Below are 18,099 nucleotides of genomic sequence, written 5' to 3'. Positions count from 1 at the left end.
TTTTAGTTTTTCCTTGTTTTCATGAGTTTTGCAGCGCTGCTTTGCAGACGACAATGAGTAATATGGGGGAGCGAGCCAAGAGAAGCGGCTGAGGGTTTTTAACGGTTGGGCGGCCGTTAGGAGGCTGGTTAGCTTAACGTCACCGCACGACGACAGGCATGACTTTACTGTAGGACTTAAACACAGCTCTGCTCTTCACTCGTTTATAGCGTTTATATATTTCACTCGGAGAGAAATGGCTCACCTAATCCGACACAAGCTCACCAACAAGCTGACCAATGCCGCCCACACGGTGTCCCACAAATCTCAGGCCAAGGTCAGCGGGGTGTTCGCCCGCCTGGGCTTCCAGGCCGCCACGGACGAGGAGGGTCTGGGTTTCGCCGAGTGCGATGACTTGGATTATGACTACAGGCAAGGGATGCAAATGGACGTCCTCCAGGGAGGAGAGGAAGGAGGACACATGGAGGGAGAGGGGGAGCTGGAGGGAGACAGCCACTACCAGAGAGACGGCACCGGCCCCAGGCCTGCGACCCTGAAGACCGGAGGCTCTGTGGATGAGGATAAACCAAAAATCACATCATGGGAAGCGGGCTGGAACGTGACCAACGCCATTCAGGTAAGTTACACCTGGTGACATGTGCATGTGAGAAAAGACAGCGGGCTGCATGGACCAGGCTCTGGACACATGTCACCTTAAGGATTTTTAAGCTGCAATGAGAAAGAGTCAAGGTTAGAATAACAGCTTAAAATGATCCTGCGCTTTGAAAACTGTTAAACCCTGATACATTTGATCACAGTATCAATTTTAAGAGTCAGTCTTGGTTCGCATCACATTTATTTATTCAAATCTTTTTATCAGCGCAGCTGCAGGCAGGGCCTGTTTGACTCCGATAGCCCCGAGGCTGAATAGAGCCCACATGCTTATCAATGTCTGCATCAAATTTAAGTTTTAATGAAATCCATTTAGGGTTTTGTTATTTAACGATTTATTTTTAATTCCTTGATTTGATTCATCGCATGACCAACGCAGAGAAACGGCCTGTTGTATCAAGAGCAGAGCGAAAATAGTGATGCAGACTTTAGAAATGACTCAGCTGCTATAAATAGGTTTCTGTGTTCTGCGATTATTTTAATTTGGACAAATGTGATTTTTGAAACTGTTAGTATGTAAGATGTGGGCTGTAGGAGCCAGTCATTACATGCCTGGACTGGCGCGGCCTTTCACTGCGATCTTGGCCTCGTCCTCTCAACTGCGCTTCTCTGTCCGCAGGGCATGTTCGTCCTCGGCCTGCCGTACGCCATCCTACACGGCGGCTACCTCGGTCTCTTCCTCATTATCTTCGCGGCTGTGGTCTGCTGCTACACCGGGAAAATCCTCATAGCGTGTCTGTACGAGGAGAACGAGGACGGCATAAAGGTGCGCATCAGGGACTCTTACGTGGACATCGCCAACGCCTGCTGCGCGCCCCGCTTCCCAGCGCTGGGCGGGCACGTTGTGAACGTGGCTCAGATTATCGAGCTGGTTATGACGTGCATTCTTTACGTTGTGGTCAGCGGCAACTTGATGTACAACAGTTTCCCGGGGTTCCCCGTCTCCCAGAAAGCCTGGTCTGTGGTGGCCACGGCCACGCTCCTGCCGTGCGCGTTCCTGAAGAACCTGAAGGCCGTGTCCAAGTTCAGTCTTCTCTGCACCCTGGCGCACTTCATCATCAACATCCTCGTCATTGCCTACTGCCTCTCCAGGGCGCGTGAGTGGGCCTGGGAGAAGGTCAAGTTTTACATAGATGTGAAGAAATTCCCAATTTCAATTGGCATCATTGTTTTCAGCTACACTTCCCAGATCTTCCTCCCCTCTCTGGAGGGAAACATGCAGAAGCCCAGCGAGTTCCACTGCATGATGGAGTGGACTCACATCGCCGCCTGCGTCCTCAAGGGCCTCTTTGCCCTGGTGGCCTACTTGACCTGGGCAGACACCACCAAAGAGGTCATTACCGATAACCTACCTTCAACCATCCGGGCTGTGGTGAACCTCTTCCTCGTCGCCAAGGCGTTGTTGTCCTACCCGCTGCCATTCTTCGCTGCTGTTGAAGTTCTGGAGAAATCCTTGTTCCAGGATGGTGGGAGAGCCCTCTTCCCTAACTGTTACGGCCCGACTGGGCAGTTGAAATCGTGGGGTCTTGGCCTTCGAATCGGTCTGGTAGTCTTCACCTTGCTTATGGCCGTCTTTGTCCCCCACTTCGCCCTCCTGATGGGTTTAACTGGGAGCCTCACCGGCGCTGGCCTGTGTTTCCTCTTACCAAGTCTCTTCCACCTGAAGCTCCAGTGGAGGAATCTCCTGTGGCACCACGTCTTCTTCGACGTTGCCATTTTTGTTATCGGAGGCATATGCGCCGTGTCCGGCTTCATTCACTCGATTGAAGGGCTTATAGAGGCGTTCAGGTACAATATCCATGACTGAGATGAGCCTGGTTGGAAGGTGAGGTCCTGTCAAAGACCTTACGGAAAAACATCATGTTGACCACTTGGCACTGAGATTTCCGGGGAGGATTATTTGTGTGAAGTGTACATCTTTTTTTATTTTGCCTTCGTGATAATGTGCAATAATAAACTCTACAATCATAGTGTAAAGTAGTCTACTCATCCCAAAAAAACGTGTTTCATTAACTGGTCAGAGGAACACAACCTCTGAATCAAAAGGGGGTTGTTCTTGAGGCCTATGGGGGATTAACAAGGTGCCAGTCTTAATGCAAAGTTGTTAAAGGTCCAGTGAAACTGTGAGTGTGTACATGTTTATATCCAGAGAATGAATATGTGAAAAGCAATTGAGTGAACTTGTTATCTTTGGTTTTTGAGCTGCTAGATATTAAAAACACTTCAGATAAATATAAGACCAAGACACCTATCAGATCAGTCGGTGCTGTGGATTCTAATAAACTATGGATAATGTTATATGTAGTTGTTTAAACAGAGTTCTTTTTGCTGTTTGGTTTTCTTTGGTGTTTTATTTTCCATCTTATGCCTCTAGTAGTCCTGTTGGCTCATTTGTTTTCTTGGTGTTTCACGTGTCTCTCTGGATGAAGTGAATTCAAAGTGCAAGCAAGTGGGTCCTAATCGTGTTCATTGAAAAATGTCTGCTAATATTCTCTTCCTATTGAACTTGTTTGTTGTGATTTAATGGAACTAATTATGGTGTGTGAGGTAAAGAGTATTTGTTGAATTAAGAGATAAATAAATTAAGTATTTTATGGCTGGTGATTCTACTGTTTTCTTGTCCTGCAGTGAAATGTGACACGTCTGAAAATGTCATGGAGCACTGACTGAGAAGCTTTGCTGATAAGAGTCTCTTGTCTGTCCTGACAGTGAAGCTCCCCCCATAACAAACAACAATTCAGCTTCCCCTTTTTAAAAAACAACATGAGCAGCACAAGACCAAGGTTTGCAGCTGTAAAGATGTGCTCCGATAGGTCATGTAGCTACAGGAGCCATGTTAAATGTTTCTTCACAGGGTGCAGACGAGCCTGAAACAGCTTGTAGCACAGGGTGTGAAAACTGTTCACTTCGATGGTTTAACTGTTGCCAGCCTGACACCTCCAAACCTCAGAATTCAGAAAGAAGCCAACTGTTGCACATTGTAAAAATAAAATGAGTAGGAAATCATTTTCATTTCCCTCTTTGCAGCTAGTCACTCGTGATATGTCGATGTTGCCAAACAAAACTAGTTTCTTATCAGATGTAAAGATGCACTTTAAGTGCAAAGAAATATCAAATTTTCTCTGTATGAAATGTAGTGTCTGGGTTTCACACACCTACGCTGCTACTAAGTGGGTAACGCATGGCAGAACACAAAATGCTTCCTGTTCCTCATACAGACACACACGCACATACACACACAGAACTCAAATCAGCAGCCCATCCAAGGTTATTCTCAGATGTTAGAAAGTTTCACTTCTTAGTATTTCAGAAAGCAAAAGCTGCAGTAGAACGATCGACAGCACAGACACAGAACAGTCGCAGAACAGACATCAGGAGCTGCTTGTCATTCAGGTATACTACATAATATATCACCAAATGGGTATGTTGTCACTGACATGCTTCTGATTTAGGTTTCATAAAACTGTAAATGTTTCAGTAGTTCTCTCACTGTGCTCTGAGTTTCCTGGCCTCAGATGTTGCTTTAGTACAGTTTGGCTGTTGCTTGCACCACAGGGACCAAAGCAACATGCTTCCATCTGTGATAGCAGTGCTCATGCTCCTGTCTTACACATGTGGAGAAAATCCTGCGATACAAGTCATCCTGACCAACAAAGGACTTCAGTACGGTAAGGCAGTAGGACATGGGGTTATTCTCTCACTTTTCATGGTTACCTAAACAAATAGAAAAATGTTTGAATGCTCTGGACCTACATGTTTTCATAAACAAAACCTTATTGTATGATCAGTATGTGAGTTGCAACATATTGTTGCATGTGGTGTTTGGCCCAGGAAAACATACAGGTACAGACTGGATTCAGGAGATCTTGGAGAATGTCACTCTCCCCGACATCAGCGGTAAATTTCCCATTGGCCGGTTGGGCAGCGTGGACTATACTTTAAGCGGGTAGGGTTACATTCTTGAATACAAAGGCCTCTTTAAATTACTTCACATCCCACTTTATGATTACTTCTTGAACTCATACACAGTTGGCTCTTCAAATGTAGGTTATGTACGTTTGAGTTTCATGAGTTTGAACTCCAAGGTGAATAATCAAGTACAAATCCATTAGCACTATATATAATTTAATATTTTGTTGGACCTGTTGACAAGAGCCAGTCCTCACGTCTGTTAACAGCTGCCTTTGCACTGTGCTCTAGCATCAGCATAACGAAGGTTGACCTTCCAGAGCCATCGGTCGAGTTCTACCCGAACACTACTGGACTCAAGTCATCCATGTCAGGCCTCAGTGTGGCACTATCCGGCGAGTGGAGGACACACTATGGCATAATGTGAGTTTTCCCTTATTTCTGGTCTACTCCTTGAGTGTAAAAGCAGTAACCCCACAGGTGTTCAGGCAGGAGTTGTACTGGTATTTCTCAGGTTTTTCATTAGAGCAAAACAGAAGCGCATGAAGTAAGTTTCTATTTATCAAGACATAAAAACATTAGATTACTTATAAATCTCATTTAAATGTTTGTTACACACTTACATGGCAAATTGTTGGTAGAGTAATAGATATAAAGAATGAATGAGGAAATGATCTTTAGGTTCAAGTCCAGAACATTCTTTGTGTACTTTCTGATCTGGTGATTTAGAAAAAGGAAGTATCTCTTTAAAGGTACCATGTCAGTTTTTCTAGTGTTGTATTGTTTTAACTTAGGGGAACTTGCATTATGTCACGTATTCTACATTATCACCATTTTTACTCTAACTAACTTGCATTGAAACATAAATTTGCCATACCATCTTATAAAAATCAGTGTCAAATTATTTACAGCTAATGTTTACAGTGCAGAAAGTCATCGGCAGTTTTTAATCTCCAGTAGTAAACCTATAGGATGAATCTCAAAGATAGTAGAATATTTTCCTTCTACAATAATATATATTTATAATCAGGTATAGTTCATAATTTATATATGGACAAGTCAATAAAGAGATTTTTATACCAACACCAATGTGCACTGATTTGTTTGTACGGTCTATTTTCAGACATGATGGGGGGACCTTGGACTTGGCTTTATTTAGTGTGTCTGTGATGTCTATAGTGGAGCTGGGGAAAGATGCTAATGGGCACTTGTCCATCAGCAGTGTCACCTGCACATGTACAATTGGAGATGTGGCCATACAGTTCTATGGTGGAGCGAGGTACAGTAGAGCAGAGAGAGAGTGATGCAGAGGAGGAGAGATACTGATGTCACATTATAATTTCCTACATTTTCATTTGTCACTAGTTGGATCTTCCGACCTTTTGTGCCCTTTTTCAAAGGGCACATCAAGGGTGAGATACAGAGCAGAGTAAGTGTTTCACTGAATCTTTGTCCTGTGTCAGTTGGTGTTTAGAGAAACATGCTGTAAATGTTTTCAGTTGCTGTGTATTTGTCTCCTCTGCAGATCTGCCCTAAAGTTGAGGAAGTAATTGTAATCCTGGAGGACCACCTTCAGGTCATGAACGGTATTACATCAAGCTACATTTTAGCATCTAATTACAAAAAGAATGTACACAGCTAGTATTTACTTACAGGTTAAATAACACTGAGATATTTACATGTATAAACAGATGATTCAGTCAACAAGGATTTCTGTTTTATTCAGTTTCCTTTGATGTGGATCAAGTTCTTAGTCTTAACCTCTCCCTCACCGGTCTCCCTGTCATTGATGCCTCAAGTCTGAATCTGGGTCTTAAGGTAAGGATGCAGACATACAGGAAGTTTAGCGTTTTGCTCATGTAACTGTGTCGAGAGTTTGATTTGAAAGGGATGCATTTATATACACACCCTTTGCTGTGACCAGGTTCATTCTGTTTGCTCTAATTAAGCTTGACATGTCTAGAATGTGATTGGAGTCAGCCTGTGGCACACCTCTGTGAAGGTGGCCTTAATATTGTGAAATATAATATAGAATGACCAGGACGCTTCCTAGAATTACCAGGAAAAAACGCTCTTGTCCAAGATGGTGCCCAAGAGCCCACCGGTCTCAGCACCATAACATCAGAAGTCCTATCATCTCAGCAGCACTCCATTAAAAGGGCCTTTATGGTAAAGTGGCTAGACAGAAGCCACTTTGACTGAAGAACGTGTCTGTAGGACAAGGGAAAAGATTCTGTTGTCTGATGGGCCAACAACTGAATCCAGATGCACTATTTCTAGCAGACACCAAGCATTGCACTAACTGTATGAACACACACCTGTAGGTAGATGGATTAGACATCTACTTTATAATGAGGGTTTGTGCAAAAATGTGTGACAATGAATAACAGCAACAAAAAATACTCTTAACTGGTTGTTTGTAACTCTTAATTTGAAGGGGGAGCTCTACAGTATCAGAACTCATAAGGAACCTCCCTTTGAGGCCCAGAGCTTTACTGTGCCTCAGCAGCACAGCTACATGTTTTCAGTGGGCATGTCTGAATTCACTCTGAACTCTGCCTCATACGGATGCTACTCAGATGGGCTGCTTCAAGCCACCGTCAATGACAGCATGGTGAGTATACCTGCAAGATACGCCGACAGGAAGGAGGAAGAAAAACACGAGATAAACGTTTGGTTTACAGTTTTCTTCCCTAAACAATGTCTGTGGTTTGATCATCTCAGATACCTCCACTCTCTCCAGTGCATCTGAATACCACCTCAATGGGCCAGTTCATTCCTCAGGTCAGTTACATTCAGCTACACCACAGACTTATTAACTCATTCATTGTTTCCTCTATAGCTTCATGTCAGCATGTACCTGCTGAGCTCATGGATCAAGTTCACATGGATCTGAGTCACATGGAACTTAGTCTTTAGCATAATATTAATATAATATTAAAAATCCACAGCAGTCTCCTTAAAACAATTAAGACAAAAACTCATGTACACTCCGGGAATTTCATTGCAATTCAAACAAGTTTGATGTTTGCCATTAACCTTTTGTCTTTCTGCAGCTTCCCAAGTTGTTTCCAGGTCTGCTGATGAGCCTGACGGTTTATGCCAGAGAGGTTCCAATGTTTTCCTTAAAGCCTGATGCTGTCAAACTGGACTTTCAGGGCACTGTTAAGGCCTTTGCTATCCTGCCAAATGATACCCAGGCCCCACTCTTCACTCTCAATGTTGTGAGTAATTTTGTTTTCTGGACATTTTGGGCAGAGAAAGTGAAGATTGACTCAGCCAGTTTTATGGTTTATAGCCCACTGTCGATAAAAGAATTGATCATCTAATACATTTGCACTATTTGTACTACTACTTCTGGTATTTTGTAGACTAAAGAAGTAATCCATGAATCAGGACAAACATATGACTCATTCATTATTGTAAGAAATAATCCCCCTAAATCACAACCTTTGTTCTATCAGGACTCCAATTTCAGCAGTAAAGTGTGGATTTCTGGTGGACGACTGGAGGGATCAACGGAAATGGAGAAGTGAGCATCACTTATTTTAAAACATACACCTGAGCTTGAGTTCACAAACTCAAACTTAAAGTAATGATGATGCCTTCATTCAACAGTTTTACACTGACGCTGATAGGGAGTGAAGTGGGGACCTTTCAGGTATATGACACATAATAAACCGAATATTTTATGTTAGTCACAGTGCGCTGCAGGCTCATGTATGTATAAACTGAGGAGAATCAAACATGTTCCCTTTTGCAGACTGATGCTTTGGAAAATGTCGTGAAGATGGGAATAGAGATGGCAGTCTTGCCAAAAGTGAATGGTGAGTCTTAAGTTACATCTTTGTGTATTTACCTCTCATTTTATGGCTATTTTCAATTTCAGTCCAACTATCCAGTGCTCTATTATGACTCCTCTTGGATCATGTTCCTCAATCCACCTTATCCTGGTTACTAAAGTGTAAACTGTTCCTTTTCTCTTTATCATAGTAAACAAGAGCAACACAGAAGGTTACAAAGCCTCTTTACTGTAGCTTGACTGTTTTGGGTCATAGCTAGATTAAAATAATGTATAATGTGTACTTTACAGTGTCCTTATACTGTCCCTCAACCATTCTGTTTCAGTGATACTGGGCAAAGGTGTTGATTTACCCAGAATGAAAAGTGCACAGCTGGTTAATTCAGTTCTGAAGGTGGATGAGGTCAGTAACAGTAAAAAACAAAGAAAGTAACACACATATTAACGTCACTAATACTGGGCTTTTGGAGGAAATCAAGGTCTTTGGGCTGATCATTGTCTTTATTCCTAACAGGGGTTTATAGTCTTGTGCTCCGATGCTGAGGTGCTGCTAACAAGGAATGACTTCAAATGACGAACCGGCCTGTTTTACCTGGTACATCAAGCTGCTCTTTATCTCAGATCACAGCCTCAAACCTTTAACCAGTAAAGTGGATTTGTTTATTTCTGTCACCACATGAAAAAAGCACATGTGGATCCTTGACTGGTGAAACCTTGCAACACACTATATAGTCAAAATTTTTACATTCATAATTTACACAACTACACAATGTTAAATCAAAGCCTGCAGTTCAACTTCATAAATGCTTGGGTGTATACTGTCTTTTCTTCAAAATAAAAAGAAATTGTTTTAAATGTGTTCGCTCTCAGTATTAATATGGTAAGAGATAACTGAGAAAAGGGGTTTGAAAATCTTATCAAACTATTTGCACTTATCCCCACCAATAAATAGAAGCTGAACTGGTTGGAAAGTCTGTTGAAATTCTTGTTAGTAGAAAAACTATACTAGTAGTAGCAGCTTGCTGTCTGCTTTTGTTTATGCTTCCACCAGAGGGCACCAAATATATGAAAAATATCATCTGGGGATTTGCAAAATTTCTAGGATGTAAAAGTATGAGAGAATTTTTATGCACAAATATTTCACCTTTCATAACAGAATCTTTGACCCGCATCAAGTTTTTATCATTCCTTACCAATTTTGTTTCTCTTGCATTTTTTAAAATGTTTGTTGGTTGGTTTTGTGGAATAAAACACCTCAAAGAAGAAGTGGAAGCTTAGACATTTTACAAATCACCATCATATTCATGAAACAATGACAACTCTTTATTTTGAAACATTTCAGTGTGCGCTCTTCAGATTCTGTTACATGTTCACATTCTTGGAATGTAACACCACCAAAATATAAATAAACGCCTATAAACACTGTTCTTAAAACGTTAACCATAGAAAAACATCATACTTCATTAATGAAAGGAGATGATGTGTGGATAGTGCTTGGCTGGTCGCTCATTTAGGCTGCAGACCAGACTTTACACAGAATGATCCTGAGCTGCACAGTCCATGATTTAGATGAAAAGTTGATTATGAACGAGCTTTTGAAAAATTGAACTGGAAGCATGGAGTGAAAAAAAAAAAAAAAAATCAATCAATCAATTGATCAACTGAAACAACAGCAGGTGAGCAGGACACTGGACAACAACATAACACTGAAAAAGAGTTACAGGTGTAACACAAACCCCGCTGATGTAAACATTACATTTGTATAACTAGATTTACTGAAGTCTCTAGAGAGACAGGAAGAAGAAACAAGAGGGTTAGTATATCACCTATATCAGTGTAGTGTTTATGAGAGAAGATAATAGAAACTGAACCAATATTATTAATGCTGCACCTGAGTGCTCTCTGAGCAAGAACTATGTGGTATAAAAACTGCACTGCCACTAAGCTATCAGCTTTTAAAATGAATCAGTACAACAGCCTCTGTCAACGTTAATACAAATCTACCATAAACATCACCATGTAATGAGAGCTGGAACAAAGGTTCAGAGAATGTAAACTGGGCTTGGTCAGAACAATGAGGTCGGTGCAGCTGGTTCAATCATTACATTTCACGTTGCCATGCACGTTAATCCTGAACGTAACCCCGGAGAGCGTTCACAGCACATTAAACACCGATGAGTGCCAACATGCTGCTCAGTGCTCTCACACTAATCTAAAGTGCATATGCTGAAAATAACTTTAAACATTCAACTATGCACATTTTCATAGTGTAACATTTAACTAACCAGCACAACATCAGAGTAAGAGAAGAGACTAACAAAGACAATGGGGCTTTAACCAGAGTAGACCAGAACAATCAAAGGAAACTACAACATCTGACGACCAGTTGGCCATGCTGAAAGCTTTAGCAGACCAACCAGCATCTGCATCTAAAGGTACAAAGGTTAATTAGACTAAAGCTCCCTACTCTGCTTTGCTTAAATACTTTGACACTTTCCAAAGATAACAAGGTTTAGCTGCTGTTCATAAATGTACAAAATCATCTTAGCATCACCGTTTGCTCATGAGCTGTGGACTGTTCTGGTCCTGGTAATCAAGTACTCTGCATTATACACTTAGAAAACTGAAAAACGTCCACCTGATGGTACAAAACAAAATTTCGTACCTGTCCAGCCCTGGACAGGTACGATTTAGGTTCCAGCACTGTGCAAGTACACCCACAAACCAGCTTTCATGTCTGGTCCCTTAACTCATACTCAGGACTGTCAGGTGAGCCCTGCTACCTCTAAGCTGCACCAGGTCTTTCTGCAAACAAACTGTTCAGAAGAAAAGTCTCAAAACTAAATGACAATAACAATGCCCTGTTTGGATGCTTTCACTGTGATGGAAAGAAAAAGAAAAGAAAATTCTAGACTAAAGGTTCCCAGTGTCTGACCTTACAGGACAGCTTCAATATCAAAACACAGACCACTGATGCAGTTTGTACTGTTTCAGTTACTTGTATTTGAGATTATAGCCTGTCTACATTGGTAGATTTTGGGTTTGAGATATTTTGGTCAGGGCTGCCATACAAAGAAAGGTCAGCCAATCCAGAAAATGCTTAATCTTTCTCAACTTGTTGACAATTAGAAACTTTAGGATGGAGTGAAGAAAGGCAGTAAGTAGGAATCTGATGAGATGATGTGGAGGCACAGTGTGAATTGTTTTATATATATATATAAAAAAAGAGCTTTCATGTCACAAGAGTAAGTCCTATGAGCTTCAAGTCTAATTCAACCGTGTTTTGTTTTTTAAAACTGTCATCAGCTCAACACTCCTCGTCACTGCCCGCAGCGGAGAGTATGAAACGATGCAGAATGCTAAGGGGGGACCCACTGTGACTTCTTATGACATACAACCACAAACAGACGTACGTAGGTTTGGAGGATGGGCTGATTTTAGGCTATGCTGGCTGATGAGAAGTCCCCTTTGAGAGGAAAGTGTCTGAGAAGTCCATCGGTTCACGATGGCGGAGGACGCAGTAAAGGCTGGCATCATTTGTCTGCAACAGCTGCTGCCATGGGAGCACGTATCGTACCACGAGCGGTCGCCGCCAGATCCTCGATTTCCGTGTTTAGTCGTCTGATGACCCACTCCATCGCCTCTCGACCCTTGAGACAGACAATAGCGACAGGTATTTTGTGAAAAAAGCTGTTGGGTCATTTTGTCATAATGAGCTACAGGGAGATTTTGAGGGTGGCCTCACCTTGCTGGCGTTGACAGAGATGGTCTTGGCCATGAGGCCCTCGAGGTAGCTGCTCAGACTGATACCTTTGACACTGATCAGAGCCTCCTGTGTCAGCACTGTCCTGGATACACAAGCATATCAATAAAAGTGATAAACAGTGCTGAAACACATTATTCAATTTGTTGTGGTATCAGTTTCATCATCTTTTAATTAAATGACAACACATTTTTAAATGGAGTCACTTACTTTTCAGGATCCTGCGGATGTGGCTTGTATGTCAACTTTTCATCCACAGAGACCAGGTTAGTGAAGGAGATCTGGAAGGACAAAATAAAGTAGGAGTAAGTCTATTTACATTGCAAACAGTGTTTACACTGACCTCAGAGGGATTCAGTGTAATCAACTGTAATTCAATGTGACTCTGCTCTCAGCAACCTTTCTCATGGTGAGCATGTCAGAGCAGGAAAGTTATCTGTCAGGTACAGATCTAACCTCTTACATAATAACTACTGCATACCAACTATGCCGTTCAACAACATCTTTAAATACACCTCTAGATGTCCCTGTCCCCCATTTGTTCGGTGGCTTAAACATAACAAAGATGAAGGGCAGCAGATTTAAGCAGATAAATGCACCTGATGAGGTCACTTAACCGAGTCTGATGAGTTTAACCTGAGCCCAAAGTTTGCTGTAGCTTTTTTCTGTTCTATAAAATAATTTCCCACACGTCCTAACTTCAGTCAAGTATTGACAAGCCATAATTCTTACTAGCAAGCCTGTTAACAACGAGCCATATCTCAGTGCTACTCACATTTGTAGATTTCAGCTCAAAGGTCTTCTCTTTGGGGTCCACCACTGAATGTTCACGAACATACGTGCATGTTCTTGTTACCCCAATGATCTGTAGGAAAAGGACACAGACCTGGTATAAGAAAAAAACTATTTTAAACTATTATAAATAAACACAGTGCATCCCTGCAGCTCGACGGTCTATTTCATCATCTAACTTACAGACTTGGCCATGGCAGGCAGCCCCCACTCTGTGCTGAGCAGTCTGGTGCTGTGTAATCGTCCCTCCGTGTCCACGTTCCTGTCCAGAACATCCACACCGAACACACTGGGGTTCATGGGGTTAGGATACTTCTGCATGGCCGCTTTGGTCACCGTCTCCCACGGGTGGCTGTTAAAACCAGTAACAGTACTGACATTAAAAACAGCAAATCCTTACGAGACATTTATCATTCAGGAAGTCGAAAGTTAGTCAGTGTTATAAAAACCTATAAGAAGCAGTAGAGGTGGGCAAATGTCTTACACATGCACCGCTGAGAGCATCCTGAAACATCACAGCCTGGTCTGTGAACAGCTTTAAGCAGGACAGGCGAGCTCTCCAGAGAGTGTTGTGATCAGCTGAGCAATATGCATTTAATTATCCCTAAGAGCCAGGTAACATCCACATTCATGCCACTGTACTTCACTGGTGCCATTATTATGTTTATACTCTATATATATACTCTGGAAATACTTTTTACTATACTAATACTTTATACTCTGTATATAACTTATTGTTATACTCCAAGTTAAATCACTGCACCTTATTTATCTTTTTTTTATCTTCTATTCTTGCTTTTTATTCTTCTTGATGTATTCTCATACCTTTTTAATTACACTTTTTAAAATGATCCGTCATATAAAAGCTTTTCACTGCATGTGGTAGTCAGTATTATTGCGTATGTGACCAATCAAATTAGAAATTTAAAACTTTTCTGCCTTAAATGTGCCATAAATGCAGAATCAACACGGACAGCAAAGACCCAGCCTGGCAGGAGGAGCAGGGGGAGCAGAGGGAGCAGAGGGAGCAGGGACGCCCCCTACCAGAGCCGTCTGTCCATATCAAACACAGAAACCTCTGGAAACGGGGAACATGTTCCCACCGTTGTTACACATGTGCTGCTGTGTGAGAAGGGAAAACACACAGAACCTACACGAGTTGTTGTGTTATGTTGCAGAGCGGCTCCGTGTCCGACGGCCACACGGTCCGTTATGTAACGTTAACACCCACGCGACGTTACCGGGCTGACTTTGTCCCCGTGATGACGACCAGACTTCACGGGAAACACGAGCCCCCTCGCGCTCGATGACATGTGGGCGAGACGTCGCTTTACATGACGTGACGTTACCGTTAAAACTAGCATTAGTTAGCTTTGAGGCTAGTTGAAGCTAAAATTTAACCAACTCACTTCTCGCCACAAAGACACACAAACACTGTTTTTTTTTTAAGCTAACAAATAAAGGCAAACGATGGACACATTTACTACTTGGTGCCACTAGTATAAACCTCAAACGGTTTGATAACTTTAACGTGGTTTTCTTGCATTAACTATGTTATCTAACTTATCTGCAACCTTAACTAGCAGCTAAGGCGGCTAGCTAACGGTGAAGCATCAGGTCTGGTCACACAAGAGCAGAATAGAGTTACTTCACCAGGAGAGATGTATAAAAAAACCATGAAAGACAGGAAATCACTCACTTAAAAATGTGCTCTGACGCCCAGATCTTCATCTTAACAGGCTTTTCTGTCAGAACTTGGGAGCCGGCGATGAATGACAGCCTGACCAAAATGTGGAAGGAAGAGGTGAAGGAGAAACCTGCCCCCTGCTGACTGACAGAGGTACTGCACCATCCAGAACAATCTATTATTTGTTTGTTTATTTATTTATTTATTGAGGCAATGTTCTCATTTAACAGTCCTGGTGGTGAAATGTACCATTAAAACCATTTCTTAGTAGTCTTAGTAGTAGTCTTTTTAACATTAACTGTTGATTGATATGATATTTATGCTATATGTTATTGACTGTGTGTCTTTATCTGTTTATCTGTTTATTGTATATAAACTGCTGGACAATCTGAATTTCCCCCATGGGGGATGAATTAAGTATCTATCTATCTATCTATCTATCTATCTATCTATCTATCTATCTATCTAGTCAAAAATCCCCTCCTGGCATGTTTGGTTGTGAATAAAAGATTTGAGTGATATTTTTTGTATACATACATTTATTACATGGCTATAAATGTCACCTACGACTTCCCCCAAACAAAAAAATGATGGTTGTAAATTATTCATATTTTCTTCTATTTGATTGCTAAGGATACAGTGAGATCAGAACAGCCCCCAGCCTGTCTCTTTTAAAAACCCATTTGTTTTTATTGGCCTTTTAGGATTTAAATTCTGGCCTATTGTTTTTCCTATTTATTTTTCTGATTGTAGTTTTTGTATTACTAATTTTATGATGCTGTTTCTTACTGTGAAGCACTTTAGTCAGTCTAGTGGTTGTTTTAAATGTGCTATATAAATAAAGTAAACTTAAAGTCTAAACTTAAACAGTGTTATACTTTCACTGCATTATTGTAGTTTCCCAGTGATTCTCATATTGTCCAACAAATCCTGCAAACGGGATTAAATGTCACCCTACAACGAAAACATTTCAGTAATTTATTTTTTCAGCTGTGGGTAATTCATGTCAAAACCTGTACACATTTTTTACACAGTTTCAACTAGACGCACAGACATCAAATAAACATGAAAAAAATTAAAATGAGGACATCGTTAAGCTTCAAAAATTTCCATAAGATATTTAAGCTCTTGTCAATGGTGGTTAGTTTATTTATTTATTTTATTTTTTTTTATTTTATTTGGTGTTTAAAACCCGGGAGAGACGCGGTTTGCGGTGGGTGGGGCGACTGGTCGACAGCGCTGTCAATCAGGATCTTCACTCTTCTCATTGGGTGCGGGGGAAGAAAAGCTGCGTATCTCAACAGACGTCATCACGCACGGAACCGACCTGTCCTTGAAGCCACAACAGAGGCAAGATGGTCGCGTACTGGAGACAGGCAGGCCTGAGGTAATAAAAGCGTAGAAACATTTGTCTGCAGAGGTGTTAGTAGTCAGTGTTGATAGTGGCTTTTTATTTTTTATTTTTTGTATTAGAGTTAACAAGAAGGATCAGTTGGAATTTCTGAATTAAGCCCATACTAGTGTTACTCCACATTAGCTTGTTAGCTTTTTGACACATGTCGCTAATGTTAGCTAATAACTGTGTTATTCCTACATCGGATAAACCATTTATAATGTAAACAAGCATCGTAGTATTATAGTCTTTTCTACCCTGCTCGTACTCAGCATGGCTTGTCCTTTAGCATGCGGATAACATGCGTGTCCTTCCCGCAGCTACATCCGCTTCTCCGCCATCTGCGCTAACGTGGTGCGGGCTGCGCTGAAGCCGCAGTTCAAAACGGAGGCAGTGAAGGCCGCAGAGGCCAGCGTCAAAGTCATCAAACCCAAAAATGGAGCATAGCGTAAGTTCACAAAGGGATAAATTGTCAGCGCTTAGAAGAAACTACAGATCAATGAATTGTGGGCGCTAACAGTTTGTTTGTTTAAGGACAGGCAGCTGTGACATTGGGTTGAGACTGGGCCGGTTAGGAAGCTACTTTAGTGTTTCCATTTCCATTTCCATTAGCAAAGGTCTTAAAAGCCTAAGGCACATAAAAGTGACAGTTCGTAGGTTTGCACCGAAAGGTCCCATCCACAGTGCCCCATTGCTATATTAGTTTAATATTGAGCATTATTTTAGTCTTATACTATAGTCCTGAACAGATAAATCAAGAAATATGCATTATATATTCTACCTGAGTTCCCTGAAGGCAGTCATGGTGTTTTCTATGCAAACTCTGATCTACAAATTAGTAAAAATACTACTTTGTCTATAAGGTAGCATGTAATTGAAGTAGGTGCTTCTTTTTATTTGGTTGTCGTTCATCATTAAGACTTTAGCAGGTTCCATTTGTAGTTAGTTCCAGCTGTCCTAAAGTTCTGATTTCTTTAGCTTTTTGAATGTTGTGTTTAATGGCTGTCTCACAGCAGTCTTAAAAGCTTACATTTTACCAATACTTTACTAGTATATAATTTGCTGAGAAGTCACCAAGAAATGAAAAGTGTCTGCCGATACCAGCTCATAACTAATTCTTGTACCCCCTTCAGATACAGCTACAGCTATACAGCTCTTTGCTCTGTATGAGTGTATCAGCCGTGAATCTGCAGTCACTGTTATGAAATGTTCTCATGGTCTGTTAAAGGTGTAAAATGATTCTTCGTGCTTCAACACTTCTGCTCTTTTTTTCCTTCCAGGATGTGAGAACGTAATGTAGATAGTTTTTCCTGAATTTGTGGGGTCCTATGCAAACCATGGAGAAAAAAAAACAAGTGGATGACATCCAGATGACTTGTCAGACTGGGGACCGGAATAAAATTGCTGTTTTTCCCTTTCATTTGTAATTAAAATTGTATTAAAGATGAATGTTGGAAGTACATTGTTTCCTTTTGTTCTTATTAGTGAAGGCTGTGTTTACACCACTGAAGGCCAAGACGCTGAAACAGTTTTTGTCTCTAACAACTGTTTTTATTTTGGTATAAATAGTGGAAGTCGTCATAGTCAGATACAGAAACATTTTATTTACAGAGGTATGTGTGTGGATCCATGAGTATATCCTGGCTTTGTTGAAATGTCGTTGTTCCTATAAGCATCTAAATCAGGGAATAGTAAAAACCTGAATCCAAAATCCTTAGAAATGCATGCATTGCCAAGTGGGCAGAAAACTGGATAAATTACAGGAAACTACAACCAGCAGGCATGTTAGTCATTAAACTGCAGTCCAAATAAACCTTTGTGATGGTTGAGTACCTTCTAAATGAATTTAACAAGCCTTATATATGTTTGCATGAAAAAAATACTTTGCTAGGAATTTAAGTGTCAGTATTTCTCATACTGGGCATCCCTTTAACATGAAAATCAGTTTATAATCATATCAGGAAATGTTTTTGCCATTAATTAGTTTTACTGCTAAGAACATGTAGCTCATGATTTCTAAAAAAACGATCTGCCTATCCTGTCAAAGGTCATGTAGCAGGGTGTAAAAGGGATTCAGAATCTAGTTAAGGGGCACTTCAGGA

The 18,099-nt window shown here is 41.2% G+C and overlaps 4 protein-coding genes across 4 annotated transcripts; 3 read left to right on the top strand and 1 right to left on the bottom strand.

Moving 5' to 3' along the window:
* Window positions 1–235: 235 nt before the first annotated feature.
* On the top strand, window positions 236–2,458 carry LOC113145995 (vesicular inhibitory amino acid transporter-like). The gene is made up of 2 exons (XM_026333178.1): window positions 236–616; window positions 1,271–2,458. Exons 1-2 carry the CDS (start codon window positions 236–238, stop codon window positions 2,456–2,458), a joined length of 1,569 nt encoding a protein of 522 aa, XP_026188963.1.
* A 1,425-nt stretch (window positions 2,459–3,883) lies between these two features.
* bpifcl (BPI fold containing family C, like) lies at window positions 3,884–9,217 on the top strand. The gene is made up of 16 exons (XM_026333004.1): window positions 3,884–4,044; window positions 4,207–4,319; window positions 4,483–4,597; window positions 4,852–4,983; window positions 5,684–5,839; window positions 5,926–5,989; window positions 6,086–6,146; window positions 6,287–6,378; window positions 6,998–7,174; window positions 7,285–7,344; window positions 7,617–7,784; window positions 8,025–8,092; window positions 8,179–8,221; window positions 8,324–8,387; window positions 8,689–8,765; window positions 8,877–9,217. The coding sequence occupies exons 2-16, from the start codon at window positions 4,220–4,222 to the stop codon at window positions 8,934–8,936; spliced, it is 1,437 nt and encodes a 478-aa protein (XP_026188789.1). The 5' UTR covers window positions 3,884–4,044; window positions 4,207–4,219; the 3' UTR covers window positions 8,937–9,217.
* Window positions 9,218–11,664: 2,447 nt separating this feature from the next.
* LOC113145870 (PRELI domain containing protein 3B-like) lies at window positions 11,665–14,733 on the bottom strand. The gene is made up of 6 exons (XM_026333005.1): window positions 14,617–14,733; window positions 13,101–13,269; window positions 12,901–12,990; window positions 12,336–12,406; window positions 12,108–12,210; window positions 11,665–12,012 (listed from the first exon to the last, which is right to left on the bottom strand). Exons 1-6 carry the CDS (start codon window positions 14,646–14,648, stop codon window positions 11,896–11,898), a joined length of 582 nt encoding a protein of 193 aa, XP_026188790.1. The 5' UTR covers window positions 14,649–14,733; the 3' UTR covers window positions 11,665–11,895.
* Window positions 14,734–15,867: 1,134 nt separating this feature from the next.
* Window positions 15,868–17,457, top strand: atp5f1e (ATP synthase F1 subunit epsilon). Its single transcript, XM_026332944.2, has 3 exons — window positions 15,868–15,991; window positions 16,318–16,445; window positions 17,278–17,457. The coding sequence occupies exons 1-2, from the start codon at window positions 15,960–15,962 to the stop codon at window positions 16,442–16,444; spliced, it is 159 nt and encodes a 52-aa protein (XP_026188729.1). The 5' UTR covers window positions 15,868–15,959; the 3' UTR covers window position 16,445; window positions 17,278–17,457.
* The last annotated feature ends 642 nt before the right edge of the window (window positions 17,458–18,099 follow it).

The sequence above is a fragment of the Mastacembelus armatus genome, chromosome 7, assembly GCF_900324485.2.
Source record: "Mastacembelus armatus chromosome 7, fMasArm1.2, whole genome shotgun sequence".
Classification (NCBI taxonomy): domain Eukaryota; kingdom Metazoa; phylum Chordata; class Actinopteri; order Synbranchiformes; family Mastacembelidae; genus Mastacembelus; species Mastacembelus armatus.
Note: the sequence above shows the minus strand (reverse complement) of the source record. Positions and strands in the feature narration are given on the sequence as shown.

Excerpts from the sequence above, each read along its gene's own strand:
- LOC113145995 (XM_026333178.1), top strand. The coding sequence starts at position 236 with ATGGCTCACCTAATCCGACACAAGCTCACCAACAAGCTGACCAATGCC. Across the intron at positions 617-1,270 it reads ACGTGACCAACGCCATTCAG|GGCATGTTCGTCCTCGGCCT; the intron begins GTAAGTTACACC and ends CTCTGTCCGCAG.
- bpifcl (XM_026333004.1), top strand. The coding sequence starts at position 4,220 with ATGCTTCCATCTGTGATAGCAGTGCTCATGCTCCTGTCTTACACATGT. Across the intron at positions 4,320-4,482 it reads CAACAAAGGACTTCAGTACG|GAAAACATACAGGTACAGAC; the intron begins GTAAGGCAGTAG and ends TGTTTGGCCCAG. Across the intron at positions 8,222-8,323 it reads GTGAAGTGGGGACCTTTCAG|ACTGATGCTTTGGAAAATGT; the intron begins GTATATGACACA and ends TCCCTTTTGCAG.
- LOC113145870 (XM_026333005.1), bottom strand. The coding sequence starts at position 14,648 with ATGAAGATCTGGGCGTCAGAGCACATTTTTAA. Across the intron at positions 13,270-14,616 it reads GCGTCAGAGCACATTTTTAA|CCACCCGTGGGAGACGGTGA; the intron begins GTGAGTGATTTC and ends TGGTTTTAACAG. Across the intron at positions 12,013-12,107 it reads TCTCTGTCAACGCCAGCAAG|GGTCGAGAGGCGATGGAGTG; the intron begins GTGAGGCCACCC and ends GTCTGTCTCAAG.
- atp5f1e (XM_026332944.2), top strand. The coding sequence starts at position 15,960 with ATGGTCGCGTACTGGAGACAGGCAGGCCTGAG. Across the intron at positions 15,992-16,317 it reads TGGAGACAGGCAGGCCTGAG|CTACATCCGCTTCTCCGCCA; the intron begins GTAATAAAAGCG and ends TCCTTCCCGCAG.